The sequence below is a fragment of the Hibiscus syriacus genome, unplaced genomic scaffold (assembly GCF_006381635.1).
Source record: "Hibiscus syriacus cultivar Baekdansim isolate YM2019G1 unplaced genomic scaffold, ASM638163v2 tig00116974_pilon, whole genome shotgun sequence".
NCBI classification, from domain to species: domain Eukaryota; kingdom Viridiplantae; phylum Streptophyta; class Magnoliopsida; order Malvales; family Malvaceae; genus Hibiscus; species Hibiscus syriacus.
In genome coordinates, this window is record NW_024063498.1 from 641,524 (window position 1) to 654,820 (window position 13,297).

The 13,297-nt window shown below is 35.6% G+C and overlaps 1 protein-coding gene and 3 pseudogenes across 1 annotated transcript; 3 read left to right on the forward strand and 1 right to left on the reverse strand.

Annotated features, from left to right (window-relative positions):
* Positions 1–60: 60 nt before the first annotated feature.
* On the forward strand, positions 61–2,031 carry LOC120192364 (annotated as a pseudogene).
* Positions 2,032–3,666: 1,635 nt separating this feature from the next.
* On the forward strand, positions 3,667–6,947 carry LOC120192370 (annotated as a pseudogene).
* Positions 6,948–7,522: 575 nt separating this feature from the next.
* Positions 7,523–9,088, forward strand: LOC120192368 (60S ribosomal protein L31-like). Its single transcript, XM_039195159.1, has 3 exons — positions 7,523–7,644; positions 7,821–7,931; positions 8,612–9,088. Exons 2-3 carry the CDS (start codon positions 7,849–7,851, stop codon positions 8,889–8,891), a joined length of 363 nt encoding a protein of 120 aa, XP_039051090.1. The 5' UTR covers positions 7,523–7,644; positions 7,821–7,848; the 3' UTR covers positions 8,892–9,088.
* A 953-nt stretch (positions 9,089–10,041) lies between these two features.
* On the reverse strand, positions 10,042–12,480 carry LOC120192369 (annotated as a pseudogene).
* Between the last annotated feature and the right edge of the window lie 817 nt (positions 12,481–13,297).

A 13,297-nucleotide genomic window follows, 5' to 3' on the forward strand; every position in this document is an offset into this window, starting at 1 on the left:
TTTGGGTACAAAAATATAAGGTTATTACGTATTATGTAAACTGGTTATATTCTGAATGGTAAGTAGTTCCGTTCGAAACAAATAATTCCAACACCTTCCATTCAGCTGTCTTGTCTCGTTTTTCGTTTCTTCTCAATGGATGATCTTCCACCATATCTCGCCGTTGAAATCCTGAGTCGAATTACGGATTCCGCTGACCTCGGTCGTTGCCGAATCGCCTCCAAATCTCTAAACTCGCTCACCCGCGAGGTCCGTTCCGTTAACCTCCTCTGCACCTTGTCTCGCTACCTCAAATCCCGTTCGCCGGCGACCAAGGACCACGTCACTCCTTTCAAGGCAATCTTTAATAACATCGTCGGCATCGCTCAGTGTCTCAAAGCAATCTCAATCGGAGTCGATAAATCGCTCGGGAATATATCGTACGATGACGTAGATGATGAGTCCGATTATTTGTATTTGACCGATGTGGGGTTCGTCAAGGAGTGGCTGCCCAAGGTTTGCGGTGATCTAGGGAAGCTTTCGATTTCGGATTTTTGGATACAATCTTGCTGGAGGAAATCTCAGATTTTGAGCTTGATTTCTTCTTCTTGTGAGTTCCTTTAAGCACTTGCAAAATTATATTTGGAAATACAGTATCTTTAGTTTTAAATTGATGTTAACGGGCTCGTTTTAAAGCAAAATTCGTGGTTTGATTTGTGTCCAGATTTTGAGAAGTTGGAGTTGTTAATAGGGTTTGTTTTCTTGTGTATGTAGGCAACAGTCTTATGGAACTAGAGCTAAAAAATGCTTGGCTCTCGGTTGATGGATTGAATCCTATGACTAAGCTGACAAGTTTTACGCTTGAATTTATTAGACTTGAAGATGAGGATGTAAATAAAGTTAATGATTGTTTTCCTTCTCTTCCAGTTCTGAATTTGGTTGGTGTCGGAGGGCTTAAAGACCCGAAAATTCGTCTCTTGCATCTTAAATCATGCTTCTGGACAGTGTCAAATGCTCCTCTGTCTTTGACTATTGTTGCTCCCAACCTAGTGAAGCTCAGATTGAAGTGTATTAAGCCGAAATCTCTTGTTCTTGATGCCCCATTGTTGTCCGATTTCTATCTTTCTGTCGAGGAAGCATACGATTTTAGAGTGAAAGAGTTTCGTAATTTGGAGAACCTTCACCTTGAATCTTCGAGTCTTTGTAGCCCTCCTTGGCATGTTTCCATCTGGTAAATCAATTAGGAAGCTGACAGTGAATTCTCTCAAATCGACTGCAACGACAAAATTCCACTTGGAAGCAGTGTTTGATGTGTTCCCAAGTGTAACATCTCTTAATGTAGGCCCGGGGGCTTGGTGTGAAGTTGAGAATTGCTTTCGAGAAGGAGGTTTGGAAGATAGGAATGCGTTGAAGGAGTTGGCAGAGATAGTGGCAAATTTAGTTGTGCGTGATATTGAAGTTACACTGCCCTTTATATTCTCGATCTTGGATAAATGCACCAATTTGTCAGACATGGCAATACTCTTCCACCCTAAAGGAGATTTTAGAGTTGCTAGTAGCCTCATCCCTAGGTGTACAGCTTATCGTCCAAGAGTAAAGTGGAGATGGGGTATATGTGAAGAGTTCAAAGATACCTGGGTCTCTGTCGGCATTTAATAGGGTACGCCTTTTCGGAATCGAAAGGCGAATGCATAATCTTTTATGCTCTGTGTTATTATCTGGTTTAAATTTAACCTGCCTGAATGAGAGTGATGAAGTTTTTCAACAAATCTCAAAAGCTTAGAATAAAAGTTTCTTTAATTTCCCTGTATATACAAATATGACTTGTACAAATGAATATAGTTGTTGTTTTGAAGATGAAAGCATATCGGATTATAGTATTGTAGACATGCCTGGCATTCTACAACCTGAACTTCTTAGCCGGGGTTTTACCAGCTTCATCGGTTTCGAGTGACCGAGCAATATAGATGAAGAACAAGAGAGCTCGCCCACCGAGTGCAAAAGTATCCCGCCTTCTAGCTGGTTTCTGTTAGGAATACTCCTGCGGGTTGTATTTTCTGCAAAGCACACTTTCTTTGATAAAAAAAAGTAAAACTGCAGAATGTGTAAGCTTATTTTTTCATTTGTTTCAATGAGGTTAATTGCTGATGTGATACATCATTTGTTCTCATACTTTGTCCACTATTGATCCTTATGTTTTTAATCAAGTTTATTTAAGTTTAAAATTTTCAATTTATTTATTAAATTATCTAGGTATTTCTATTGTGATCATTCGAGTGCTAAATCATAAATGAAAAGATGACATGATAATCACAGGTACTGATATAGATTGTTTTTATTGAGATGGGATCCATGTGCCACCCACCCACGTAGGGTTGTTTATTTTTCGGTTTTAATCGAATTAACCGATCGAACCGAATTAGTTCGGTTAATTCGATTGGTCACCAAATTAATTTTGTCGGGAAACAGTTAACATTTTTTTTCAATATTCGGTTAACAATTAATTCAGTTCGAAATCGGTTAATTAACCGAAATAACCTAAATTATTAAATATGAAATATATTATATATGTTAAATATATATTTTAAGCTCAAACTCAGTAAGAATTAAAAATCAAATATTTTTTAACTACGCTAAACTCATTAAATTATCAATACCTAATTAAAATTTTAACCCAAAATAAAAAACATACTTCTATTATATTCAAATTAATCTAATTATAAATTATTTTTGATTAATTTGGTTAGCCGATCGAAATAATCGAACTTTGTTCAGATCAATTAATATTTAAAAAAAAAATCGGTTTGGTTAACGATTAAAGAAAAAAATCGATTAATGGAAATTCGGTTCAATCGATAACCGAATTAACCGTTTGAACACCCATACACCCAAGTTATTTTCTCTTTTGTTTCATTCTTTTTTAAAATTTTAATTTTCCTTCAAAAATGAAAATTTAATAATTTCATTAATGTGTCACGTTGACCCTGCAATTATCATTCTTTAGTGTCTTATTCGAACTAGACTCATTGATTCATACCACTCTATCCGTTTAGATTTCACCTAAATCACTTTAAAAATTATAAATCTCAATCTTAAACTCAAAATTCATTAATCAAACCACTATGATATTTAATATTCATCATTCAATCAATGTAGAATCAAGATATACAACTTGTTTCCTTCTTTTCAACCTTTTCACTGTTGAAATTTGAAAGAAAATGTTTCTCTTCGAGAAATCAAAGGGAATTAAAATTAAAGATTTTTTCATAATATTTTTAAAATAACTTCGTTAATTATTTAACTATAGAATGATAAAATGGTAATAAATTGAAAGCTTAATAAGCAAATTGATTTTTTTTTAAACTTTAATGACCATAATAGAAGTGGAAAGAAAATTAAGTGATGAAACTTGTAATTTACCCTGAAAATGGACTCAAACATGTTAATAACGTGCACGAACCAACTTACGTCAATAGTTAAAGGAATTATTATTGTTTCTAGATGTCATAGGTTCGAGCACCAACGACTGCAAGGATGATTGAACGTTAATTATCAAATGATTGAACATATTTATTGTATATACTACTTTGTAATCACATTTTATCTTAGTTAACAAAAAAATACATCACGTGGATTGCACGTGATGAGTTCCCTCTGTCTATTTTGCGCGGCTTCAATGAGCTTATTATAAATAACCCTAAATTATCCCCCAATTTGTACTACATAATTTCCCGCCTCACAGTTCTTCATTTCCCACTTTGCAAAACCCTAACCCTCCGTCAAATGGGAAAGAAGCAACATCTTCCCAACGCCGATCCGCTCCCCGACCCCAAGAAAAAGCGACGCGTCAGTTTTTCCAGCATCGGTCAGTCTCCTCTTCTTCGTTTTCATAATTTTATGTTTTTAGCTCTTCTACCCCCAAATTACATTTTCTGTTTCTAGCTTCACTTCCCCTCACTTCTGTTTAATTTCCGTTTTATTTACCTTTCAAAGAGTTGCTTTTTGATTCCGCTCGCTGCTGGTTCTTTTTTGTTTGGCCTTGAAGCAGCTGCTGGAGTTGAGCCCAATGACTGCATAAAGATTTACTTGGGTGAGTTCCATTTTTCCCCTTCTAAGTTACTTTTTTTAATTCATCTTCTACTGTTATAACATATGTTTTGGGTTTTCCAAGTGCTGATGGATCAAAAAGGTTTAAAAATGGAAGTTGAATTTCTTGACTTTGATAACTGGATGCTCTTATTAACTGTGTTAACTGACAGCAAAAACAATTCCGCCTTTTAGTTTCTGCAATAACGTTATTTATTGTACTGCTAACTTTTCTTAATTGATATCATTTTAGTCTCTAAGAAAGAGGAAGTTGGAACTTCGGATGGTTTCTGTATCAATCCGGTTGATTTGAATGATTTTTTTGAAGAAGAGGAGAAGATATATGGTTACCAAGGGTTAAAGGTAATATTCATTCATAAATTGCAGCATATTTGCCTACAAATATTATTTTGTTCTCGTTGATGGTTTTGTGTTGATGTATTATATCATATAGAGCCAATGAAGCATTTCATTTGATTTTTTTTCATGATATTTTAATGAGTTCCACTGTTGTTTATTCAGGGGGGCAAAGGGATTACAGACCTGAAATCTGCTCTTGAGGTATATGTTATACCATGTTTAACTTTAGCTTAATCTATGATATCTTGAGGCATTCATGATTTTATGTACTTTTTGTACAGAAAATTTTTGGTGCGACTCTTTTGGACAACAAAGATGACTTCCTGCAAACCTTTTCAACTGAGAATAACTTCATTAGGTATTATGCTATGAAATCTTATGCATAATGAAGATATTTTTCCCTTTTATCTTAGCAATCTTGGCTTTCTATTTTCTTTGCTTACGGTTTTGTGAACTCAATATGTTACCCTTTTTCAGTTCTGTTGTTTCCCATGGAGAGAAGTTGCAAATGAAAGCTTCCAATGGCCGTATAACTCATTTTAATGGCAATTCAGAAGCAGCCTCTTCTGATCTGGAGGTAATTTTACTATCTTTGCATGCAGTGAATTATTTTCTTTTCTCGTTACTTCCATCTTCAATTATGCATGAATAAAGTGTTTGTTTTGTTGCCTGGATGTCACTGTTATTACTATTCTAACCTCAAACTTCTGTCCGATCTCCATTTTGTTTGGGTTTTAAATTTTGCAATTGACCTGACAGTACAAGGGGTTTTCCTGATCTTTTGCTATTATCTTTTTGTTAAATTCTTCATTGTTGTTTCCCATCTTGTTACGAGTTTCAGTCTCATCCTGGTCTAATCTTTCTGAGAGGTCTTCTTTTGTGTTTGGCATTACATGAAATTTTCAAGCATCCAAAATTAATGAGTTCATTTTCCTTTCCTTCCTACAGTTATTTCTTTTCCTATCTTTTTTTCTGTAGGCCCCTTTGGGCAATCATGGGGTTGTCTGTTTTATGCTAATTAACATTCTTAGGAGGCTAGCTGTGATGATCCTGCTCCTTAACAGTTCAAACCTCCATGGAGAGTCCCATGAAGTATATTATAGGGAAATATTTTAAGAGATTAAGTTCCCTCGATTTTAACTTTTTGGTAGGTTAAATTACTATAAAAGTAATGGTAATGAGCTGCATGTATGCAAATGTTAGCCATGGTTTATTTGTTTTCTTTCTGTATTAGGTTGTTTGCTTGAAGATGGACAATTTGGCAGCCGGGCATCTTTATAGTCGCTTGCTACCTTTGGTTCTTCTTCTTGTTGATGGTATGTGTTACCTTTCGCCGAATGTTAATTGCATGATGCATCTCATTCTTAATACAATCTAAATAACTATATTTTTTTGATTAGGTAGCAATCCTATTGATGTAACTGACCCAATCTGGGAGTTATATCTCTTGACTCAGAAGAAAAATGATCAGCCAGAGAATGCTCAGCATTTATTGCTTGGTTTTGCAGCGCTCTATCGATTTTATCATTACCCTAATGGTTCACGCTTGCGACTCAGCCAGGTTAATCTCTTTCATTGACATTATTCATGTTAGTACCTGAGGTAGACTGAATGCAACCCAAAGTATGGCCACTCTTCAACAACTGTTACATGTCGACATATTTTAATAATCACAAATAGCATTTGTTTATGAAATTATTCCTTTTGTTGGCAGATTCTGGTATTGCCTCCTTACCAGCACAAGGGTTACGGCAGCCACCTTGTGGAGGTTCTGAGCAATGTTGCAGTATCTGAAAACGTTTATGACTTGACAGTTGAAGAGCCTCTAGATTACTTCCAGCATGTGCGGACCAGTTTTGATATAAAACGACTGCTAGCTTTTGAACCAGCACAGGAGGCTGTTAAGTCAGCTGTCTCGCGTCTGAAGCAGGGGAACTTGTCAAAAAAAGCCCATATTCCTCGATTCTTGCCACCTCCCGACATAGTTGAGGAAGTCAGGAAAAATTTGAAAATCAACAAGAAACAGTTTCTTCAATGTTGGGAGATTTTGATATATCTCGGCCTTAATCCCATAGAGAAGCATATGGAAGATTATGTAACGATCATTAGTTATAGGGTGAAGGCTGATATACTAGGGAAAGATTCCGAGGCAGCAGGAAAGCAAGTAATCGAGGTCCCAAGCGTTCATGATGAAGAGACGTCATTTGTCATGTTCAGGTCTCAGAGTGGTGAGGTTGGCGGTGTTCAGATGGACGAAGATCAGACAAAAACTCAAGAACAACAGCTGCAGCAGTTGGTTGATGAGAGAATTAAGGAGGTGAAGTTAATTGCAGAAAAGGTGTCTAAAAAACATGTATGAAGGGAACCACTTGGCCTGGTGCATTAGCCAGGTTAAGCATATCACTGATAAATTAGTTACTGCTGTAGGATGTGTTAAATTTGAGGCTTGTTTTGTAAACTTTTTGAGCTGGACTTGTATTTTAGCTTATTTATCTTAGAATATTAGATGGCTTTGTAGTCAATTTGATAACTTTTAACACATGTTAATTTGAGTATTATGAATTTTGATGTCATATCTGGTGGCTAAAATAGAATTTCATGATAATCTGAGGACTATTTATTTTATAAGTTTTCTCAAGTAAATCAAACAAATAGAATCCAACTTGGATTTTATTACGGGATAATATATCATTTGGTAAATGTACATTAACAACATATTCAATGTGGTAGTGTATTTTTAAAATATCTAATGTGGTATTTGTCCTGTCCTGAGTTAATGCCCTTGGTAAAGTGTTTATATTAATATTCTTAGTAAGTGTCAAATCAATTAATAAAAATTTATAGATGTTAAAATAATATAAAATGATAATTCGAATATCATAGTAGATATTATATAAATATATATACACATTAGACATCCTGTGAAAATACAAATATTGCATTAAATATTTTAAAAATATAGGTATTGTATTGAACATTTTATCAAATTAAAAGTACTAAATGTGATATTATCCGTTTTATATTTTTTCCGGCGAGAGAGGCCATCTATTTAGATTTTACATCGAAGGACAATCATATGATCAATTAATATTCACAAAACGACACAGTGGGTGAAGCTGTATGCTACTAGGGTTTTCTCATTTGTGTATTTTTGCTTGAGCGCTCTTTCGGTCTTTATTCTCTCGTCGGCTCGCTTCTGCTTTCCACCTATCCAATCAGGTCAATCCCGCCTTTTCCCTCCGTTTGGTTTCCTAGAAAATCCAGCGAGTAACTTTAAAATTAAGAAAAAAACTGTATCACTATTTCTCTGTTTCTGATTTATTTTCGTTCTTTATGCCAATATCTGTCGTTCAAAAGTTGGTTTTTAAAGATGACGAGTGGTTGATTGAATGCAGGTAAGGGATAGCGCAAGAGGGATTGAAAATGGTTGAGAAAACGAGGGGAAGAAAGGAAGAGGTGGTGACCAGAGAGTACACCATCAACCTTCACAAGCGCCTCCATGGCTGGTAACTGATCTTTCTCTTGTAATTAAAAAAAATAATTTTTACTTTGCTTGTCTGTTTCATTTTTAATCTTAGTTTGCATTGTGGATTTGACTTGGTTGTAAACATTGTCTTTTTCTTTATAAACTTGTTTGCTTGATTTATTACTCTTCAATATTTCGACGATGTGTATAATTCACAGTTCGTGTTATTCATATTTTGAATGACTATTAGTCTGAGCTATTATAGTCATGAATTTAGCTGGCTAAGTAATGATTCTTTCATAGGGATCAGTAATGGCTCTATAGAGAAGAACATGCAAGTGATTGTGAGATTCATGAATCGTTATCCTCGGGATGCATTGTTCAATAATATTTTTTAGTGATAACATATGTCTCAAGGTGGTGCCGCGGTTTGAGTTTAATTTTGTGCTCGGAAGCTTTAGGAATGAAGGTTTAGTTATAGGAAAATAAAGCTTGATTTAATGCAAAAGTTTTTCTCTCTCCATTATTTTAGTATGATTTTCTTGTTATTTTGACTGTGATAGCTTTGTAGAATAATTGATAACGATGATTCTGCCCTCGAATTGGGTGGAATCCTGTGTTAGGAGCTAGGAGTTGCTTCAACCGCCAATGTGTTTAATCATTCAACAAGAGGATTGAGTATGCAATTTTTAACTTTCATCATTGTGATCTCGTAAACAGCACATTCAAGAAGAAGGCTCCCAAGGCTATTAAGGAGATCAGGAAGTTTGCAGAAAAAGCAATGGGAACAAAGGATGTGAGGGTTGATGTCAAGCTGAACAAGCACATCTGGAGTAGAGGGATACGGAGTGTCCCGAGAAGGATCAGAGTCCGCATTGCTCGCAAGAGAAACGATGACGAAGATGCAAAGGAGGAGGTCTACTCTCTGGTAACTGTTGCTGAAATACCAGCTGAAGGACTCAAGGATCTGGGCACCAAGGTCATTGACGATGATGAGTAACTTCATTGATCTTTAGTTCGTGAAAGCTTGCATTTTGTTCACAACTTTACATCAGAATTTTGGCTAGTGTTACAATTATGACTTATGAGGCATATCGTTTTCCTTGTATTTTGTTTATTGTAGTCTCTAGACTTTTAAGCTTTGCCCTCTTGCAATTAAAACTTCTTGCAGAAAGATTATCATGTCATTCTTCTTAAGCTACGAAACCCTGTTTTAAGTCATTATTCTTAATCGTAGAAGTGTTTGAATTGTTATCCATATAAAAATATGAAAGCTTTATAAACATGGATGACAATTTTACTCTAATCCGTCGGGCTCTGAACTGGCCCTGTAGAGTTGGGGTTTAAAAAAAAATTAGGGTGAAAAATACTCCGGGTTGATCTAGGATAATAGTGTAATTTTTTCTATATATTTGAAGATAGTTGTTATAACCACTTTTTATATTTATTTTTCATGTAAGTCTTTATTTTGTCGAATAAAAATAAGAATTTTTTATATTTAAATAGAAGGAAGGTTTTTATCTTAAAATTCAAGTTGGTCTGAATTAGGTCGAGTGTCTGATGAAGGATATAACATTCAGGTTGAGTTCGAATTGATAAAAAATCGAACATACTTTAGGTTTAACCAATAACAATTAGAGGTTAACAAGATTTGATTCAATTTATTTTTTATTTTTAAATTATACGATTTATTTTGAATTTTCATTGGAAGCACGTTTTAGACAAAATAGCAAATTTAGCAGTCCTCAAGTCTAGAAGACTGGAAGCTTATTTTATCATTATAGATGACAGAGGAGTCGGAGGTTGGGTTATGATATCAACCAACTAACGGTTTTATGATTATAAGTGAAGAAACCAGTAGTGGTTATCAGTCAGGCCTTTGTAGAGCAGAGAAGAGGGGATAAGTTCTTCTCCAGCTGCTAAACTACGGCATTGGAAATCTAAACAATCTACTGCCAAAGAAGAAATTGTAAATTAGCAATTCCAGTATTAGCTTTATTGCATTGCAAAAACAAGACTAAAATCCGTACATCATAAACAAATATTTGGAGCTGTCAAGGATGAACCGAAGCAATCGCAAAATTGAAGAACCGGTTTTACTTGCACAATTTCTTTCTGAGTATGATAAAGCAAAATAATAACATCCGTGAGTATTTTTTAAACTGAAAATCATTACCATTTCCTCAGATCACCACACAATCAAAGATCAGCTCTACCTGGATATCTTGGGAAGGGAATAACATCTCTAATGTTGTCAATGCCAGTGGCAAAGAGTATCATTCGTTCAAAGCCCAACCCAAATCCACAATGTTTAACTGTTCCAAAGCGCCGTAGGTCAAGATACCACTCATATGGTTCAAGAGGAAGCCCCATCTGCGAAATCCTGTTGGGAATAACAACAAAACTCAGTCTGGGGTTCACTGTTATGTTCAATATCCTCAAGTTTTCAATCTTAGGTCAAGCAGTCTCAACGTCAACGATATATATATAACCAAGGAAATGCTACCACATACCTTTCCCTAATGACATCATAACGCGCTTCCCTTTGGCTTCCCCCGATCAGTTCTCCACCCTAAAATGTTCGTAAAATATTGACTAAAAAATGTGGCAAAGCAAGACAGAAGATTATAAATACATATGTGATGACATGAAAGAGAGAGAATGCTGACCTTGGGCACAAGGACGTCCATAGCAGCAACAGTCTTCAAGTCATCATTGAGCCTCATGTAGAATGCTTTTATTCCCTTTGGGTAGTTATAAACAATAACAGGCTTCTGAAATTTAACTTCTGTTAAGTATCTGCAAGGTCAACGGAAAACAAGATATTAACATCCAGGTTAAAAGCGGGTCGAAGAAAGAATTATAAACACTTGCATGCCTTTCATGCTCAGAAGATAAATCAATCCCCCACTTAACTTCATTCTCAAATTTCTTGCCACCTTTCACAGCCTCCTCTAAAAGCTCCACTGCTTCAGTGTATGTTATTCGAACAAAAGGAGTCGAAGCAACCATTTTCAACCGATCAATGCAACCTTTATCATAAATTTTGGCCATGAATTCCATTTCATCCAGGCATTTATCAAGCAACCAATTACACATATACTTCACATAAGCCTCAGCACATTTCATGTCATCCTACAAAAGCATTCAATCTTTGATTTAATTTACACATGAATATTTTTTGCTCCACATAGATGAATGTAGCGAGACATACCTGAAGATCTGCAAATGCTATTTCAGGCTCTACCATCCAAAATTCTGCCAAATGCCTTGAGGTATATGACTGTTCGGCCCGAACACGTTACTAACAGCACAAGCATATGTTTCAACTTGCAGTTGGCCGGACACTGTCAGAAAAGCTTGACGAGCAAAGAAATCTTGAGTGTAGTCAATCTTTCCATCCTTTTTGGGGATCCCGGGTTTCAATTTAGATCTCTCCTCCAGCTTAGAGAGACTTTCCTTTGCTCTGTTAAGTTCAGCCACAGAAGCTGTGATATCTGATTTGCTTGCTTTAGCAGCTTTAAGTTGTTTAACAGCCTTTCCTCTCTCGCTCACAAGTTTCCTAGCTGCTTCTATACCCGCCTCGGACGGAGGAGGGTTTTTAATCAGTTCCTTCTCTAGCTTTTCAGATTCACTAATCAAAGTCGTAACTTGAAACATCTCACCGGCACCCTCACAATCACTAGTAGTAATAATTGGAGTGTGCACATAAAGGAAATTGTGCTCTTGGAAAAACGAATGAGTAGCAAAAGCAAGTGCGTTCCTAATTCTAGCAAGGGCAGCAATCTGAATCCACATATAAATTACCAAGGATTACAAAATTATAATAATAAAAAATGAAGCTAAATACCTTACATATTGCACAACATATTTTGGATATAATAAAGCATTAAAACCTGTCCTACAGTTACCAAATGATCTCAGCAGAGTTAACTTGTCAGGAAGATGGAAAATTCACCTTCAAACATTCAGTAGTATTAAAATTTTAATCTTATTATTAAGGAAATAGTACTGCTTTTCAAACGTTCCATAGACGGAAAGATTAACATTCAATTTGGATAAAGATTCATACCGTGTTGGTCCTAGATCGAAGATTAAGATGATCCCTCAAGAACTCAAGCGTGAGCTTCGTTTTTGGAATCGGGTACTTAGTTGGATTCACCTCGCCAACAGAAACAACTTTTTCGACCCGAAGCTCAATCTTCTGCCTCGTGCCTTCAGGCGGCACCTTCAATATCCCATCCACCACCACGCACGTGCCGGTTGCAACCAGCTTGCTCATAACAGCCACTCCGACGTCCACAATGACCTGCAAGTTCGCCGGGAACGATCCATCATTCAGTTTCAAGAATGCGAAAGTTCCCTTCCCTTGCTCTCTCCCTGTCTTAACCCAACCACCGGCCCGGACTTTTTGCCCAGCAAGGCCAGCCCCGCCGTCTGGTCGGCCGTCGATGGAAGGGATGAGGACTCGGTCGGAGAATGCGTGTTTCTGGACAGCGTCGGTCAAGTTCATCGCAACGAGTTGGTCCGAAGGCGGCGGCGCCTGATCTGTTTCCGCCACTGGATTTTCTAAGCTTGACATATATAAACGGTAAGCTGGCGTTTGGTTGGTTTAGGTAATTAGAATTGCAAAGGAATTGAAATATGTTTCATATTCTGTTTAGTTGGGAGACATGTTCTGTTTAGTTCATAGATATGTCACATTAATTTAATTTTAATAATATAAAATAATAGAATTGTACTTCTTATTTTTTTATTTTATTTTAATTTATTTTACAACTTACATGTATTAATATATTATAAAAATTTAAAAATGTTAAATTTTCATTTTATTGATTAATTATTCATTTCAATAAATTATAAAAATCAGTTTTATTCAATAAAAATATTGACTTAATTGAAAAAAATTATATATAGATGGGTATTATTGTAATTATTCATAAATATATAAGGTAAAATTATATATATTTTTCGGGTCGGGTCTGGTTTTTTCACCTTAAACCCGAACCCGACCTGAATATTACACTTAAAAAACCGACCCGAACAAAATAAAGTTCCACCCAATCCGACCCGAATATATGAATTAAAAATCCGACCCGACCCGAAATAAAAAAAAAATATTTTTATTCAATAAAAACAGTGACTTAATTGAAAAAAATTATATATAAAGGGGTATTATTGTAATTATTCCTAAATATATAAGGTAAAATTATATATATTTTCGGGTCGGATATTTTTCACCCTAAACCCGAACCCGACCCGACCCGAATATCACGCTTAAAAAAATAACCCGACTCGACCAAAATAAAGTTTCACCCGACCCGACCCGAAATAATAAAAAAATATTTTTATTCAATATATAAATAAATTACCAAAAGATTGATGAGGGTAATATGATCAAATTTT

Excerpts from the sequence above, each read along its gene's own strand:
- LOC120192368 (XM_039195159.1), top strand. The coding sequence starts at position 7,849 with ATGGTTGAGAAAACGAGGGGAAGAAAGGAAGAGGTGGTGACCAGAGAG. Across the intron at positions 7,932-8,611 it reads CACAAGCGCCTCCATGGCTG|CACATTCAAGAAGAAGGCTC; the intron begins GTAACTGATCTT and ends TCTCGTAAACAG.